General features: G+C 39.1%; 1 protein-coding gene and 1 long non-coding RNA gene across 14 annotated transcripts in view; one reads left to right on the top strand and one right to left on the bottom strand.

Annotated features, from left to right (window-relative positions):
* The window catches only part of LOC123786390 (uncharacterized), a 28,464-nt gene extending 13,424 nt beyond the window's left edge, over positions 1–15,040 (bottom strand). For 11 of the 13 annotated variants that reach the window (XR_015724126.1, XR_015724118.1, XR_006777943.2 and 8 more), the window contains exon 1: positions 13,298–13,478. This is a non-coding gene — a long non-coding RNA (uncharacterized LOC123786390). The other 2 variants (XR_015724120.1, XR_015724121.1) reach the window with 2 other exon arrangements.
* Positions 15,041–15,116: 76 nt separating this feature from the next.
* The window catches only part of SLC2A2 (solute carrier family 2 member 2), a 31,190-nt gene continuing 27,028 nt past the window's right edge, over positions 15,117–19,278 (top strand). The window contains exon 1 of the mRNA XM_045788646.2: positions 15,117–15,245. Coding sequence (XP_045644602.2) covers positions 15,231–15,245 — 15 coding nt within the window. The 5' untranslated portion in view covers positions 15,117–15,230. The remainder of the gene's footprint in view (positions 15,246–19,278) is intronic.

Below are 19,278 nucleotides of genomic sequence, written 5' to 3'. Positions count from 1 at the left end.
CTCATTTTATGTTTTCACAAAGAAAAATATCATAAGTATTATTATATGGAGATTGACCATGCAATAGATGACCCTCTATTTGGATTGTGAGCAGGACCAAAAGAAGGAGTATGTTTTGCACTTGGTGGAAGAATCACTTTGGCCGTACAGCACATGCATGTAGAGAGCACCAAACACTCACTGTGGTATAGATCATATGATGACACTCTTTATAAATGGCTTCCAGACCATGACAAAGATAGCGGGATAGAGCAAAAGGATCTGAAGCTTAGCTAATTCTTGCCTTTAAACTCCTCAGATTTTATCTTCTTTCTTTCTTCTTGGGTTTGGAAGAACTCAAAACAAACAACCCACATTTACTTATGACTTACATTTGCTCTGGCAACACAAATCCCTGGTCCTGGACGGTGAAATCATCTAGAATTAGGTAGTGACTATCCGCCTTATCAGAAGTAGCCTCTCCAGGTTGTCACAGACCTTACATCTCTATTATTCTTTGAGGTTGAGGCCAAGCGTCAGATGCCATTCATCGCCATATGTGTGCTGCTGCTTTTCCCATACAAAGTGGGAAACGAGATAGAGTGTCTCTCGCAAAATTAGGAAAACAAAAGCTAGGCAAAGACACCTGTGTTTTAAGAAAATTAGACAAAGGCATATTCCTTTGAAAACTGAAGAGCATATGTAATTGTTTAATACACAACGTATATCTATGATCAAAGGATACAATGCATAGACCTTTTTGATTATATTACTTGCCCCACCCTGTTAAGCACATGTTTGCCAACCTTTTTTGAAAGTTCTGTTAGCTCTGGGTTTGTGTCTATTTTCTTTTCAGCTGTCATTAGAACCTATAAGCACTAGTACCTACAAGGTGTTCCTGAAATATCTGTGGCTGCTGCAGTGGTTATTCACTGCTCTGATGTATTTGCTAACACATTTGTTCATTTCCCACCTCATCCCCCATAGGTTGTCATTTGGAAACATTTGAGGTGCTCTCAAGATAGGTTCTAAAATTTGGATCCCAATACCTCTAAGAATATAAATTCTAGGAAGACAGGAATCTTATCTGATTAGTTCACTCTTCTCTCTAGTTCGGGCACATACAAGATAATCTTCAAACATTTTTTAAACAGTTTTGCCACTGGTTAGCCATGGTAGCTTGGGACAGATCCTCCAATGCTTTGAGCCTCAGTCTCCTCACCAGTAAGTGAAAATAATGTCTTACTCAAATGGTGTTACAGGGATGAAGTGAAAATTGTGTAAAATTTTGAACTATGGCAGGTGTTCAGTAGTTTAGAAAGAGGGGTAAGAATTTGGTTATTGGTTACTGTTCTAATTCCTAGTCCTTTTGTGAAGCTGCCTCTTGCCTTGCTGGCTATTTTCTAAAGGTTAAGGATAATATCAAGATCTTTCTTGCCAGACAAACACTGCAGTGGGAGGATGCTAAGGTCCTGTGGACTCTTCCAAGGTTTAAAGCTGCCCATCAGTAACCCCCTACTGGGGAAGGCCATACTAAGAGTTAAAGTTTTTTTCCTTTTCTCTCTGAGTGGGCAAGAGATGATGTTTTCGAACTGCTTCCTGGGACTAATTCTAAGTATCATTGATTAAAAAGAGAATAAATATTTATTTAAATAAATAAAAATCTATAATAACCACTACAGTTGCCATGTTTTGATCAGAGTCAGGAAATTCTTGAAATATCATCATCCATCCCTTGAAACCCAATGTCCTTACTGAAAATCTTCAAAATGAAGGTGCCCTTTAATGAAATGCAGCATATGTTCAGTAATAAATAATAATAATAATAGTAGCAGCAAATACTCATTATGGGCCTTGGAACTATTCCAAGCATTTCAGGGACATGTAGTAACTTCTTTAATCCTTACCCATCTGATGAGAGAAGCTCTATTATGTGCCCCATTTTACAGATGAGGAAACCATGACACAGAAAATTTAAGTAACTTTCCCAAGGTCACACAGCTAAACATCATAAAACTGTGATTCATATGTAGATAGTCTATTCCAGATGTAAGCTAGTAAGGGAACCTGGCAAATTGTGTATATTGCCTAATTATGAATTAATCAACAAATATAATACTCCCAGAAGAGCCTAAAGTTAATAAGTCAGTCTTTTAGGAGCACCTAACTGTGTGGGTATACGAATAATATTCTGGGGGCTGGGAATACAACAGTGGGTGTGATAGAGTCTGTCCCTCAAGGGGGACAATTGTATTGTATTAGGGGAGAGACTAAAAATAAACATGGAAACAAATACATAAGGTGGGTTTAGGTCTTAACAAATGCAATGAACAAATTATAATTGGGTAATTATGTTAATAAGTGAAAGGAGGGAAGATGCTATTTTAGCTAGGGTGGTCAGGGAGGGTGGTGGGAGTAGGATGGGGGAAGAAGGAGGCAAGGGTCAGAGGGACATGTCTGAACTGAGACCTAAGTTATCAGAAGGAGGCATCCATCCAGAGAAGAGTGTTCCAGACAGAAAGAACCTAGCTTAATGGGCTCAGGTAACATGATGGCTACAGCAAAATGAACAAGTTGAAGATGGAGGAGATGTTAAAAAAATTAGCAAAGAATCAAATGCAGGCCTTTTAGGTAAGGTTAGGAGTTTTGATTGATTCTCCTTTAAATGGAAAGCAATTGGAGCATTTTAAACTAGGAAATGTCTTCTGACTTTTTATTTTTTTAATATTTATTTACTTATTAAAGATTTTCTGGCAACTACGGGGAAGATGAACTGTAGAGAAGCAAGAATTAGGACAGGGAGAGCAGTTCAGAGGCCATTGCAATAGTCAAGGCAAGAGAGGGTGGCTCCTTGGACCAGAGTGATGGTGGCAGAGATGGTGAGATGTGGTCAGATTCAGGGTATATCTGGAAGGCATAGTGGGCAGAGCTCTCCAGTGAATTGGCTATAAGACTTAAAAGACAGGAACTGACTCCTAGAACAATTTTGATGCCATTTACTGAACAAGGAATGACTTGTTGGGTAGCAAATTTAAGGATAAGAAGCGGAGAAAGTAGGAGTTCTATTTACATAGGATTTACTTAAGATAAAAACTCCTAGACATTTAAGTGGAGATGTTGAGTATTGTCTGAAGCTTGGCGAAAGAAATAAATATTGTACTTCTATGCTGTCCAATATAATAGCCATTAGCCTTACATGGATACTGAGCACTTGAAATATAGCTAGTATGACTGAGCAACAGAATTTTTAAATTTTAATTAATTTAAACTTAAATAGTCACATGTGGCTAGTGGCAACTATATTGGACAGCACAGATGAAGAACATTTTTATTATCACAGAACATTTTACTGGGTACCAGCTATTAGGTCTGATGAGATTATCTACAGAATGAATGTGTATAAAAAGAGAAATAGGCCAAGGACTGAGCCCTGGACTATAACACCATTAAGTCTGGAAATGAAGACGAAGTCAGAAAATGAGAGACAGTGGCCCTTGAGTTCAAGTGATCCATTTGTCACAAGGTCAAGAGAAGAAAATGTTCCAAGAAAAAGGGGAGTGGTCCAATGGACAGAGAATTGTCCTTTAGCCTTGGAGAGATGTAGATTGTGGGGAAATCATGAAGAACTATTTCAGAGGTGTGGTGAGGGACAAAAGCCCACTTAATGTAGACTGAGGAGGAAAAAAATGGTGAAGAGTGAAGATAGCTAGTGTTCACAATTTTTGGGAAGAGGTTTGCCATGAGAGGAAACAGAAATGCAGCAACATCTAGGAAGTTAAGGGAGATATTTTCCCCCCAGATGGGCCAAATTAATGTGCTTTACACCACTGAAGTAAATTCAGTAGAGATGGGGAAATTGATTCTCTTGATTGCAAGAAGAGACAGTGGATAACTGCAGGAATGAGGTCCTTAAGAAAGTATGAGGGGCTAGAACAAGAGTGTAGGCACTGGCTTTGGAGAAGACTAAAGGTTATAACTAACCCGAGAAGTAGGCATTACCATAACAGTCTCACAGGAGTGGATACTGAGGCCCCAAAGCTACATTAGCAGCAAATGGCATATTTGAGGATAGGAAGGTAAGAAGTCAAGATTTCTGCTTACTTATGATAAAATTCAGATTGTACTTATTAGACACTTACAGGAAGATAGTGAGTAGGCAGTTAATATCCTGACGCTTGAAGAGAGATAGTCTTGAGTCCACCTTTATCTGCCTCCTTAGCTCATTCTCCTTCCCCTGTATCTCACCCCAAATATGATAAGCCAAAGTACAGAGGATGAAAAACAGTAACTTCTCAACTCTAGTATTGATGAAATAAGAAAAAACAAAAAGAGCAGAAAGACCTAAAGTTGCTGCAAGGGAAAGTTAGGTTAAATGCCATAAAGCTTTTTGTTTTGTTTTTGTTTGGTTTGACTTCATCTTTTGTTTATTTATTTGTTCTGTGTTTGTTTTATAATTAATTAGCTTTCTTTCCCTAAAGTCTTTTAAACGTGGAACAAGGCCTCTGCAACCACGAAGTTGAGGTAGACATATTTTTCCCTATTCTTCCTGCTAAGTACAATTAAAAATCCTGGACATTAATATAAAACAAACATAAGAAGACTATAGAAGGTGGAGGATAGAGGGCTAACTGGCTAGAAACCTCAAGATCGGAAAAATGGCAGTGGTGAATTCCACTGCCTCATATATTCCTGATCTGGAATGAAGAAGTCAGCAACCCAGAAATGCCAATGGGTACAAACAAGCAAACAAAAAGCCCTTCAAAAACCTGCTCTCTCTAGCCAAAGGATAAGGAAAAGGGAAACTTAGTAAGGCAAAAATCTTTTGGATAATAACTGCTTTATTCCAACCAATCACCACAGAAAATATTGTGGCCTCAAGCCAAATGATGCCAGCAAAGACTGAGTAGGGAGCTGAGACTTCCACCATTGTGATGCCCTAACAAAAAACCCCAACATCTCTACCAGGATGGTGTCGAAGAAGGCCAAGTAGGGAGCAGGACTTTTATCCATATTTTATTGAGACTCCCCTTCAGCAGCATCACCGGAAATCATGTGGAGACTCTAGACTTTACCCCCTACCTGAAATAACAAAGCCCCCCTCTCCCTTCCTGCTACGGTATTGTCAGAGGAGGCCTAGCGGAGAGATAGGAATTTTACTTTGCCCATCAGTAATGAGGTCCTCCCCAGCATGGTGTCAGTGGAGACCACATGGGGAGCAGGAAATCCCACCCTTACTCAGCATGAATGAAGAACTCTCCCACTACCTTGGGTGTCAATGTAGGCTGAATTGGCAACATGGACTTTTACCCTTACTTGGCAATAATAGATAAATCCATAATTACCATTGTAGATTCTAACACTCCTCTCGCAACAATTGATAGAACAACTAGACCACAGAGCTAGAAGAACTCAACAACATCATTAACCAACAGGCCCTAATCAACATTGATCAATCATTCCGCCCAACAACAGCAGAAGAGAGATACCTTTCAAATGCTCATGGAACATATTCCAAGATAGACCGTATCTTGGGGCGTAACACAAACCTCAACAAATTTAAAAGAATTGAAATCATACAGAGCGTTTTTTCTGACCACAGTGGAACCAATCTATAAATCAATAACAGAAAGAGAAAAAACTCCCAACACTTGGAAACTAAACAATAAACTTTTAAAATAATCCATGGGTCAAAGAGGAAGTCTCAAGGGATATTTAAAAAATACATTGAACAGAATGAAAATTGAAATGCAACATGTCAAAACTGGTGAGACACTGTTAAAACAGTGCTGAAAAGGAATATTATAGCAAAGTTCCTACTTTAGAAAGGAAGAAAATTCCCCAAAGCAATCAGTTAATCTTCCATTTCAAGAACCTAGAAACAGAATACTAGAATAAACCCAAAGCAAGCAGAAGGAAGAAACTAATAAAGAGCAGAAATTGATAAAATTGAAAACAGAAAAATCAATGAAATAAAGATCTGCTTCTTTGAAAAAAAATCAATAAGATTTACAAACCTCTAGCAAGACTGACAAAAAAAAGAGAGGGAAGACAAAAATTATCAGTATTAGGAATGAAGCAAGATGATCACTATAAACTATGCAGACATAAAAAGAGTGATAAGAGAATACTAGGAAAGACATAAATTTGACAACTTAGATGAAATATATTACTTCCTCAAAAAGCACAAACTGCCACAACTCATCCATTATGAAACAGATCATTTGAATCACCTTGTAACTACTGAGGAAATTGAATCTATAATTTAAAACCTCCTGAAAAGAAATCTTGAGACCCATACTGTTTCATTGGAGAATCCTACCAAACATCATTTTTATACAATCCTTCCTGGAAAACTGAAGAAGAAAGATGACTTTTTATGAAGCTAATATTACCCTGATATCAAAACCAGAAAAAGATGTTACAAAAAGAAAACTCTAGCATTTCTCATGAATATTGACATAAAAATCCTTTTTTTTAAAGATTTTATTTATTTATTTGACAGACAGAGAGAGAGACAGCCAGCGAGAGAGGAAACACAAGCAGGGGGAGTGGGAGAGGAAGAAGCAGGCTCCCAGCGGAGCAGCGAGCTTGATGCAGGGCTCGATCCCAGGACCCTGGGATCAGGCCCTGGGCCAAAGTCAGATGCTTAGTGACTGAGCCACCCAGGCGCCCCTGACATAAAAATCCTTAACAAAATACACGAAAATAGAACTCAGCAATATATAAAAAAATATTATACTTCATGACCAAGTGGGGCTATTCCAGAGAAACAATTCTGATTCCATATTTGAAAATCATTCATTGTAATCCACCATATTAACAGGCTAAAGAAGAAAAAAAAATCACTGATCGTATCAATTGATGCAAAACAAAAAAAAACATTTGACAAAATTCAATACCGAGTCATGATTTTTTTAAAAAATCCTAGAAAAATAGGTATGGAGAGGAACTTCCTCCTGATAAAGAGCATCTACAGAAAACCGAGAACTAACGTTATACTTAATCGTGAGAGACTAATCCTTTCCCCTATGATCAAGAAGGAGGCAAGGATATTCATCTGTATCACTCTTACTCATCACAGTGCTAGAAGTTGTTTCCAGTATCATCAGTTAAGAAAAGGAAATAAAAGACCTATAGATCAGAATGTAACAAATAATACTCTCCCTATTTTCAGATGACATTACTGTCTACATAGATAAGTCCAAGAAATCTACTAAAAACTCCTAGAACGAACAAGTTAGTTCAGCAAGGTCATAGGATACATGATGAACACACAAAAATTAATTATACTTCTATATTCTAGCATCAAACACATGGACACTAAAAATAAAAATACAATACTATTTACAATCACTGAGAAAAATAAAAGAGTTAAGTATAAATCTGACAAAACATGTATAAGATTTGTATGCTGAAAATTATACCTATAAAAGAAATCAAAGAAGAGTCAAATAAATGAAGAGCATGTTGATGGGCTGGAAGATTCAACATGGTAAATATATCAATTGTTCCCAAACTGATACACACATTCAATGGAATTCCCATCAAAATCCCAGCAAGAAGTTTTTGTAAATATATATGAAATTATTCTAAATTTCATATGGGAAGGTAAAGGAACTACAGGTTTCAGAAAGAAGAATAAAGTGGGAGGAATCAGTCTACTGATTTCAAGACTAATACACCCATAGTAATCAATATGCCGTGTTTTTGGTAGAGAGACAGATATGCACATAAATGGAACAGAACAGAAAACCCAGAAATAAATCCATGTAAATATGCTCAACTGATTTTTGACAAAGGTGCAGAAGCAATTTAATGGAGGAAAGATACCTGTTCAATAAATGGTGCTGGAGCAATTGGACATCATCCATAGGCAAAAATGAACCTCAATCTAGGTCTCACACTATACAAAAACAATTCAGTTGATCACAGACTTAATTATAAATTGTAAAATAATAGCTCTTCAAGAAAAAAAATGACATAGAAGAAAATCTTCAGAAAAAAAAAAAAAGAAAATCTTCAGGATGTAGGGCTAGACAAAAAGTAAGACTTGACATCAAAAGCTCAATCCATAAAAAGAAAAATTGATAAACTGGCCTTCAGCAAAATTAAATTTTTTTTGCTCTGTGAAAGATCCTGTCAGGATGAAAAGACAAGCTAGAAAATGGGAGAAAATATTTGCCAACCACTTATCCAACAAAGCACAGTAGTTAAAATATATAAGAAGCTATCAAAAGTCAACAGAAAACACACACCTACACACTAAACAAACAAAACAATAATCCAATTAGAAGATGAGCAGAAGGCAGGAAGAGATTTCACCAAAAAGCATACACAGATGTCAAATAAGTAAATGATAATATGTTCAACATCACTAACCATCAAAGAAATGAAATAGATAAGAAACAAGCATTGACAAGGATGTGGAGAAAAAGGAACTCTCATGCACTGTTGGTGGGAATGTAAACTGATGCAGCCACTGTGGAAAACAGTATGAAGGTTTCTCAGAAAATTAAAAAATAGATATACCATATGCTCCATTAATTCCATCTTGAGTATTTACCCAGGGAAAACACTAACTCAAATGGATATATGCACCCCTATGTTTGCTGCAGCATTATTTACAATAGCCAAGACATGGAAGCAACTCAAGTGTCTACCAATAGATGAATGGATAAGGAAAATATGGTGTATATACATAATGGAATATTATACAACCATAAAAAGGATGAGATTGTGCCATTTGAGGCAACACGGATGGACCTAGAGGGTATTATGCTAAATTAAATAAGTCAGACTGAGAAAGACAAATACCATAGGATTCCACTCATAAATGGAATCTGTTTAAAAAATGAACAATCGGGGTGCCTGGGTGGCTCAGTCGTTAAGCGTCTGCCTTCGGCTCAGGGTGTGATCCTGGCATTCCGGGATCGAGGCCCATGTCAGGCTTCTCCGCTGGGAGCCTGCGTCTTCCTCTCCCACTCCCCCTGCTTGTGTTCCCTCTCTCGCTGGCTGTCTCTCTGTCAAATAAATAAATAAAATCTTTAAAAAATGAACAATCAAAAAACAGAATCAGAACTATAAATACAGAGAACAAACCGATGGCTGTCAGAGGGAAGGGAGGCGGTGGGTTGGGCAAAATGGGTGAAGGGGAGAGGGAGATTCAGGCCTCCACTTATGAAATGAGTAAGTCATGGGAATGATAAGTAGAGCATAACGAATACAGTCAATGGTATTGTCATAGTGACGTCACAGGACAGAGTAGCTACATTTGTGATGAACATAGCATAATGCCTAAACTTGTCAGCTCACTAACTTCCACAGCCAAAACTAATGTAACATTTTGTGTCAACTATACTAAAAAAAAAAAAAAAGTAACAGTCTCATGAAAAGAAATTAAATCTGACCATGTTGTTGTTCTTTTAAATAAATTAATTAAATTTAAAAAAAACAAAGAAAAACAAAATAAAATCATAATGAGATAGCACTACATACCTTTCAGCATGGCTAAATTAAAAAATAGTGATGATATCAGGTGATGAGGATGTAGAGAAAGTGGGTCACTCTTACACTGCTGGTAGGAATGTAAAATAGAAGTTTCTTAAAAACTAAACATGCAACTACTATATGGGCCAGCAGCTGCGCTCATGGACATTTATTCCAGAGAAAAGACATGCACACACAAAACAAGTTTTGTTTTTGGTTTTTGTTTACATGAATGTTTATAGTTTTATTTGGAAAAACCAAACACAGGAAACAACTCAGGTGTCCTCAAAGGTAAGTGGTTTAACAAACTGCGGTACATCTACACCATGAACCACTACTCAGCAATAAAACCCAACAAACTATTGATACATGCAACAAGCTGTATGCATCTTGAGAAAATTATACTGAGCAAAAACAGCAAGCTCAAAGGTTATGTACTGCAACAATTAGTTTGATGTGTTAAATTGTCAGGGCTACTGTACCCAGATATTTGGTCAAAGATTATACTGGATGTTTCTGTGGCAGTGTTTTGGATGAGATTTACATTTAAACTGGTGGACTTTGAGTAAAGTAGATTGTCTTCCAGAATGTGGGTGGGTCTCATCCAATCAGTTTATGGTCTGATAGAACAGAAGGCGGACCTACCCAGTGCAAGAGGGAATTCTCTAGCCTTTGGACTTGAAGTGCAACTCCTTCCTGAGTCCCCAGTCTGCTGGTCTTCCCCACCAGAATTTGGACTCACCAAGCCTCCACAATCACATGAGACAATTCCTTAAAATAAATCTCTTTTTTTCATATTCTCATGTATATACACACCTCCTATTGGTTCTGTTTCCCTGGAGAACACTGACCAATACACATACCAGCTAATTCCATTTATGTTACAGTCTTTAAATGAAAATTATAGGAATGGAGGAAAGATTAGTGGTTGCCACAGTTTGGGATTTAGTAAGGGTAAGAGGGAAGTAGGTGTGGCCACACAAGGGCAGCATGAGGGAGCCTTGTGGTAATGAGAATGTTCTGTATCTTGACTACTGATGTGAATATCCTGTGATATTGGAGTTTTACAAGATGTTACATTGGGGGAAACTGGGTAAAGAGTATATGGGAATTCTGTATTTTTTCTTACAACTACATGTGAAACTACAATTATGTGAAAAAGTTTAACTTCGAAAAAGTAAAACAAAATATATCTGTTTTGATTATTTTATTGCAACCCTCCTTGAGACCTGGGAGATGAACTTAGATGATCACTCAGATGAATAAACAATCCAGCACCTGTAGCATTAAATAGCACCACATCCTCCCAATTTAACAAGCCAGAAACCTATCTGCCATCCTGAGTTTTCCCTCTCCCAAAACATTTAGGAAAAAGTCCAGCTTCATTGCCAAAATACATCTTGAATTTGTTACTTCTTCTTCCCTGCTACCACCATTATTTTTGGTGGTCAATAGCAAGTATGAACTGTTGTAAGAGCCTTGCAATTAATCGTGTCTCTCCTCTTTCACGGGTGCCCACACAATCCACCCCTCACTCAGCAGCATGAGTAATCTTAAATCATATATTGGATTGTATCACTTCCATGCTTAATCCCCTCCAGTGAGTCCCATTGCCCTTGGCATGAATCCAAGCTCATTCCCAGGGCTTTCAAGGCCCTGCCTGAGCACAGCTGCTATTTCCCCAGCAGCATCCCTTGCCACTTCCTCTCGCTCCCTTGCTTTCAACAAACTTCTCTTATTCTTCAACCTAAGATTTTTCATCCCTCAAGTTTGGCACATACTTCCCCCCTCCACCTTGCCTGCCCATGCTTCAGGTATCAAGGAAAAAGGCATCTCTTCAAAGAACATTTTTCTGAACATGTTTTTCTAAAGTGGGCGCCTTCTGTTGTTCTCTACCTCGGCACTCATTCTGTTTCTTTCACAGAATGTAAGCCCCACAAGAGCAGAGACCTGTCTGTTCCGTTCCCTGTTGTAACCGATGCCTAGCAAAATGCAGTGTCAATATTGCATTTATTGAACATTAAATCCATAAATGTCCAGTGCCAGTCTCAGACTCCTCCTCCATTGCAAGAAAGCATGTGGCAGTTCTCCTTGAACTGCCTTCGTTTATTAAACAAATACTTACTGAGTGCCTACTATGCACCAGGCACTCTCACAGGCACTGGAAATAACAAAATGGGCAAGATCTCCACACCCATGGGACTTAGATATGGTGGGGAAAGTGGAACACAATAAATAATAGACAGGTAAATAATAAAATAATAAATTTTAATTAAAATAATTTTAATATTTAAACAATTAAATATTTTAATTATTACTAATAAAACAATATGTTATAGATGACAATTATATTATTATAATTATTATTCATTAACTTATTATCTAAATATTTAATGTTTTAATTATAAAATATTAGTAAATAAAATTTCAAGCTTAAGTGCTATGAAGAAAAGAAAGCAGAGTAACAGGACTGAGAATGAGTTGGAAGGGGTAGGTGGTGTCCACCTTAAGAAGCCTGGTCAGAGGGCCTGAGTTGTCGTCTGAACGCAGAGGTGCCAGCCACATATAAATCTGGGGCAGACAGTTCTAGGCAGAGACCCACGGAGTACAAAGGTGCTGAGCCTGGAACTCATTAAACAAGTCTGAGGCCAGTGGGGCTGAGCGGACAAGGAGGAGAGGAGTAGGGGAGAAGGTCTCAGCGTCAAGGAATGAATGCCTCTTCTGCGTAGTAAAGAATGTGGGTTTCCTTCTAAGGGTGACTGGGAAGCCTCTGGATACTTTCAAGCAAAGGGGCTTATGGTCTGGTTTAATTTTTAAATCATTGTTGGTGTTCGGTCAAAAGGGACTGAAGGGTAAGAATGGGGACAGGGAGGCCAGGTACTCACAGGAGAGATACTGGTGGCTTGGACCAGAGAGTTAGCTAGAAAGGGTGAGAAGAGACAAGCTACAATAAGGGCAAATCTGACTCAGAAATCTTAAAATACACTGGACTTCCTCAGGGACAAGGAGTTTCCAGTACTCCCTTGCGCTCCTAGCTTGGCCCAGTTTGAACTTACTTGATTTGGTTCCGCAGAGATGCCTTTGCATTACCCGCACCTGCCCCAATGAGAGAGGAATGCAGCATGCTGGGATAGCTGGTTTTCTTTCTTCCCTTTTATAGAAATAAGCTAAAGTCTTATGTTAATGAAAGGAGGAATAATAATGAGAAAAGAAGGGGCTCTTTTCTATACTTGGAAACTCTCACCACCTAGAGCTATTGGTATCTATTACGAAGACTGATCAAGATGTAATCAAAATCTGATCTAACGGGTTTAAATTGTGAAGCCGAAAGAAGAACCACGCAGAACTGGTTTCACCCCACCCAGCCGGATCTCTCGGTGATTCTGAGCACTGAAACACTTCTCTGAGCGGCCCGCAGCCCGACAGCAAAACACAAAAAGCCTGACTTTATCACAGCCAGGTAAACGCAAAGATGCCTCGGTGCAATCCGACCCGCAGCTCCTCTTGTGGGCGCTTAAGCAAACTCTCCTGAGAGGCCGAAAAGGAATAGCAGTCCTCCCGGGGCTAAAATCCACCAACGCAATCACCGTGGCTAACTCCCTCCACCCCCACCCCGGAGATAGTTCCAGCCCATCCCTAAATGGTGCAGATTACTCATTTCTGAGCAAGGACAGAACAAGAGAGGTGCTGGCTAATCCAGAGGAAGCTGGTCTGGGTGGCTCAAGGCCCCGCGTGTGCCCGGGGTTAGCGAGAGCGCTCTCCCAAGGAAGAGAAGGACAGCTCCCTGCACGCACGCGCAGCTCCGACCCGGCAGGAGAAGTTAAAGGCTCACCTGACCCCACGCCGCGATCAAGCCCAATTCTGTCTCTTAAAAGGAAGATTCGAAAAACAAAGGTTGGTAAAAATCAGAAGGGAACTCATTTTTCACAGTCACCCAAAGACTTCTTGCAGTATCAGTGGATAGCAGTCCTCCCAGGGCTAGGATTTTCCGTCACTGGAAAATGATTGCTAAGAAATTCTCTCCAGATTGCAGACGCTCTGACAAGTGGGCGGGCGCATCACAGGCCGAAACTGGTGCAGAAAGCCGGGCGCTGGCTTTGCACTAACGTCAGTGTGGGCTAACTGGGCTAACTTTGCTCCCCAAAGCTTAGCTCTATAACGGAGAGTGCCTTACGTTATGATGAACGAGTTAATCCATGCAAAATGCGGAGAGCAGCACCTGGCCACAAGCAACAACTCAATAAAGATTAACTATCGCTAATAGTATTCGTTAGTGTTTTTCTACTTAAAAAAAAAACTGTATTGAGTGTTTGTGATTCCATTTTTCTGTTCTTATACATTATGAACTCCTAAGTGTCTTACTTATCTCATGCATTTCAGAGCCTGGGACTGTGCTGGGCTCAAGGTTGTGGTTTGAGCTGAATTACTTACTCAGTTGGGTTGCCCTGCAGAGGTAACAGAAATTAAAGGGCAGTGGTGAAATAAAAGACACATGAAATCAGAGTCTCCTTTACCTCGTCACTTTGTCACTGTCTGCTTCTTCATAACAGCCCTGGTTTGGGGGACTGTTATATATCTGCTCTGGGAACTGGTTCCGGCTGAGCCTCCGCGTGGAACCAGTGACAATAGTCACCAAACACAGTTCAAGCTCAACAGATTTTGATACTGTTTGGGCTCCCACAGGGACTGAACATTATAGAGGACACAGAGGGTACAGACTCGGGTGCCTGGGTGGCTCAGTCGGTTAAGCCTCTGTCTTTGGCTCAGGTCATGATCCCAGAGTCCTGGGATCCAGCCCCATATCCCCACATCGGGCTCCCTGCTCAGTGGAGAGTCGGCTTGTCCCTCTCTCTCTGCCCCTCCCCCCAACTTGGGCTCTTTCTTGCTTGCTCTCTCTTTAAAAAATGAATAAATAAATAAAAGAAGGGTACCCAGACTCAAGCCAAATGAGCAGATTTATTTGAGAACTCTACACTCCAAGAAGCACCTCTTGACATACACCAAACCAATAGTAATAATAGCAAAAACAATAACAACGAACATTTTGCTGAGCACTTATTGTGCACTGGGTTAACCACTTTCCTAGCACATTTAATCCATATAGCAAAACAAAGTGTGTTGTTATTTTCATTTTATTCAGTGAAAAAACTAAGGCACAGAAAAGTCACTGGGAGCCAACTGCTTGAGGTAAGACCACCAGTAAAACGTTGAGATTCAAACAAAGCTCATTCAGGTAAACCACTCAAGTCTCCAATGGCCTCTGGCCACACAGCCCAGCTCTAAAGCACAAACACCACAGTACCGGTTCTCTGCAGAGTGCAGAGCACCTCCCATGTCCCTTGTCTTTGCCACCCCCACAACATGAAATGTCAACCCAGCATCTCATCTTCTACAAAAGACCCCAAAGATTTCTTTTCTCACCTGTCCCTGGTTACTGGTGTACTTAACATCTGTTAAAGTGTGGCCATCTCTGGTTTGTGACTTACACCCGAGGGACCTGCTCCCATTTTCTTTTGCTAGTGCACAAGCACTGAAGCCACAAGTCACTAAGGCGAAGCATTTATTTATTAGATTATCCTCAGTATTCAGCCTTTTGTAGGATTAGATTTGGACTTTAAAGGAAATGGCCAGGCTGCGTCCTTGCTTGCTCCTCCCCCTCTAATGTATAACTAGTAGAAAGCTGGAGGAAGGCAGGCGCTGGCCAGCTGCATGTGCCACACTCACCACAGGACTTGGAAGTAAGAGGAGGACTCTCAACCGATAAAATGACAGAAGATAAGGTAAAGCAGCATTATGTTCATTTTAAATCGGCTTGAGGAAAGAATAGGGGGATTTGTTCAAGTCAGTGACCATAGGGAGGGTTGGGGGGATGTTGGGTGTAGCTACCATAGATCGAAGCTACTTCTCTTGGCCAACTGATAGTACATTTAGCTGCTAAAGCATATATCATATTTAGGATTTTATTCAGAATTTTAAGGATATTTGCTCTGTTTTCTGACAGCCTGTGTAACTTCTCTCGAGTGATTCTGCATAACTGTATTACTGAAGGAATGTGCAAAAAACAGGGTAGCTTAACCTGAATCTAACTAACCATGAAAATTGGTCTGAAATTTTCAAAAATGACAATGAATGAAAAACAAGAGGTAGAAGGACTGTTTTAGATAAAAGGAGACTAAGAACTGACAACCAAGTGCAACAAGTGATCTTAGATCCTGTGAAGAAGAAAACAGCTGTAAGGGACAATATGGGGACAGTTGGGAAATTTTGAAAATGGGCTGTTATATTAGATAATATTAGTATATCTATTGCATTCTTGGATATGATGATGGTATTGCAATTATGTAGAAGAATGTCTTCATTCTTAGTGAGTACATGCTTAAATATTTAGGAATGAAGTGACACTAATATCTGCAACTGATTTTCAAATGATTCCAACCACACTACATACATACCCGTGCATGTACACACATACACAGTGAAAGTTAAACAAATGTACATGTTAACCATTCCTGAACACAGGTTATGGAGTGTTCACTGCCCTACTTTTTCAACGTCTCTGTAGATATGATACTTTCCAAAATAAAAACTTAAATATAAAAAGGTCATAGTGCTGTTGTTCCCTTGTAAGTTTTCCCCAAACAAACGTACCCACCCCTTCACGCAATCACACAAGTAGGTAAACCTGTTAGAGCAGGATGTCTCAAGTTCTGACCTGTTGTAACTTACTCTGCTGAGCATTTCTTCATGTAAGTGACAAGGCTAGGAGGCGGACTTTGCAGTTCGCCAGGCTTGGATTTGGAGTGTGGTGATGCTACTCACTTTCTGTGAGACCAAAGTTAAGTTATTTAACTGAGCTTGGGTTTTCTATATTGTGACAAAATAAGAACATATTGGGATATAATAAGAGGATATAACATAATATACAGGGATTCCAACAGTTCTTTATAGTCTGGGAGTATTTAAATGAGCTAATATTTGAGAAACACAGGTGACAAACATTTTAATGTTAATAGTTATGTATTTATATGATGTATTTTAAAAATAACTAGGACTTGATGATTTCCTATTATAGCCCAGGATAAAGCTAAAGTAGTTAGCATTTTAAAGATGATATAAAGACAAATATTAAGTTAATAACTATACAGATAGTATGCAGATTTGGCAAAAATCATAAAGGTAGTGTTCAAATAACTGAAGTTTATAAGCTATTGCAAAAGGGAAGGAACTGTGCTTTCCACAGTGTCTGACACATACTAAATACTCAAGCTTCATTGTGAACTATCACTAAATTCCCTTTAGAAATTGTTGTAGGACTTTTCTTGAGAACCAAGGAATTGCCTAATAATGGAACCCAGAAATATTGAGAATTGATGTAAAGCACAATGTTTCAGCTTTGTAAATCTGCCTGGATAAGCATGGAACTGAGGGTTAGGAGACCTGAGTTCTTACACTGAATATGCCCAATAATGCACTGTATAACTCAAAGGACCTGAATTCAGTTTCTTCGAGTGAAAAATGAAGAACTTAGATTAGAATCCTCTGTTCTCTATGGTCCCTTTCAGCATGAAAATTCTATGGCTTGAGAGGCCCCTGGAGCTTCCCAAAGTTGGGTGCAAGATCACCTTTAGGTTTGCATTTGGGGCCATGCAGTTTGGAGGAAAGACATCAGCTTCTCCTCCCTACCTAGTCAGTCTGTAACTGCTGAACATCTGCTTTGTTGATAGAAATGGGAGTTTAAGAACACCAGCTCTGGGTTCGAATGCTAGAATATCTGTTACTTACTAGCTGTATGATATTTAGCATATTACTAAATCTTCTATAAGCCCTGGTTTCCTCACCTGCAAAATGGGGGTAATTTCTTTTTTTTTTTTTTAAGATTTTATTTATTTATTTGACAGAGATAGAGACAGCCAGCGAGAGGGGGAACACAAGCAGGGGGAGTGGGAGAGGAAGAAGCAGGCCCATAGCTGAAGAGCCTGATGTGGGGCTCGATCCCATAACGCCGGGAACACGCCCTGAGCCGAAGGCAGCCGCTTAACCGCTGTGCCACCCAAGCGCCCCAAAATGGGGATAATTTCTTTTACTTTATAGTATTGTTGTGAAGATTATTGGTGACGTATGAAAAGTTGACAGGTGGTTGGTTGACAAGAGAGATAGATGATATGCTAATGTGATTAAAGATGCAATTGTTTTATAGCACTTTCATTATTTATAGGAAGAACACATTATGTATCTTATTTAATCTTTATGATAATCCCATGCAATAACTATTATTATACCCATTTTTTTGGCAAAGAAGCAGATTCAGGGATGTTAAGGGCCTAGCTGGTACTCTTTTAGGTTTTCTGAATTCCAAGTCTATTTGTTCTTTCTAACAAACCCCATCTGATTTCTAAGCCACAAGATAAATACCACATTTTGTTTTATGTTAGGGCTCAGCCACTTGCCCATTCTATGTACTCCCACATTTATCCTGTGGCATATCTTTCATTGGATGTGGAACCTAGTTTTTCTAACTTAAAATTGTTAAGCTCTAAGTGAAGATATTTTTTCTAAGAGACAGGCTTAATATCTTGTAGCCTATGAAGAGGTGAGAGACAAAGCTTGAAGATCTCCAGCCACTTTGTGGGTATATGGCTTTGGAAAAGTTCCTTACCTTTGTGTACTGGTTTTTCCATATGTTACATGATAATAATAATTACTACCTACAGAGTTGTTGAAAGAACAGGCAAACCATTTAGAACCCAGAGCCCGGACAAAGTAAGATCCTAAGTTCTCACTGTTTTCATTAGCTCCTAGGTACCTATCCTTGAGTCAACCCCTTGGACATTAATGGATAGGATTGATGGGCTAATTCAGACTTAGCAGTCTTCAGAAATTTCCCCTCTCATAAACAAAATTTTCCGTCCAAGCCTAGTACCAAGACACATAGAAGATTGACTGTAAATGTTATCTCTTTCATTTCATGACAGAAAAAGAAAAGATGAAAAGCAAAGAGCCAGTTTAAGGTAAAGTTCAGAGAGGGAAATTAAACCTGAAAATAAAAGAGAAAGAAAGAAAGAAAGAAAGAAAGAAAGAAAGAAAGAAAGAAAGAAAGAGAGAGAGAGAGAGAGAGAGAGAAAGAAAGAAAGAAAGAAAGAGAGAGAGAGAGAGAGAGAGAGAGAGAAAGAAAGAAAGAAAGAAAGAAAGAAAGAAAGAAAGAAAGAAAAGAAAAGAAAGAAAGAGAAAGAAAGGGAGGGAGACAGAAAAGAAAGAAAGGAAGGAAGAAACAAATGAAGGAGGGAGGGAAGAAAAAAGAAAAAGGAAAAGAAAAGAAAAGAAAAGAAAAGAAAAGAAAAGAAAAGAAAAGAAAAGAAAAGAAAAAAGAAAAAGGAAGGAAGGAAGGGCAGGAAAGGAAGGAAAAGAAAAGAAAAGGAAGGAAGGATGCAATCAAAGTTTCAGAGACTTCTATATTTGGGATCATCACTTGAGTTGGGAATTCAAGTGACCTTCTTAAAATTGATAACATTGTTCCTTACCTGACCAACTAGGTAAAATTTCTAAGGAAGTTAAAGTGGGGAAACTGCAGCCCCCCAGGATGGCAACACAAAGCCAACTCTGAAAAAGAAGCCAGGAAGGCCAGAGGACAAGGACTTTAAGGACACTCTAAGATTTCTAAATGTTTAAAGACTCTATCTCCTTCACAGTTCCTTTTTCCGTTATTTCTACAACAAGAGAAATTGGTCTTAGGGGCAGCCCCAAAATTGCTATAATACTAACTTAGAACAATTTGATTAGAAAGTAATGAGACAGGAGCTCCAGAGAACTTCAGTC

This window comes from Ursus americanus, chromosome 4 (assembly GCF_024610735.1).
Source record: "Ursus americanus isolate L20-20 chromosome 4, mUrsAme1.1.p, whole genome shotgun sequence".
NCBI classification, from domain to species: Eukaryota; Metazoa; Chordata; class Mammalia; order Carnivora; family Ursidae; genus Ursus; species Ursus americanus.
The sequence above is the reverse complement of the archived record's forward strand: the minus strand, read 5'-3'. Positions and strand labels throughout refer to the sequence as shown.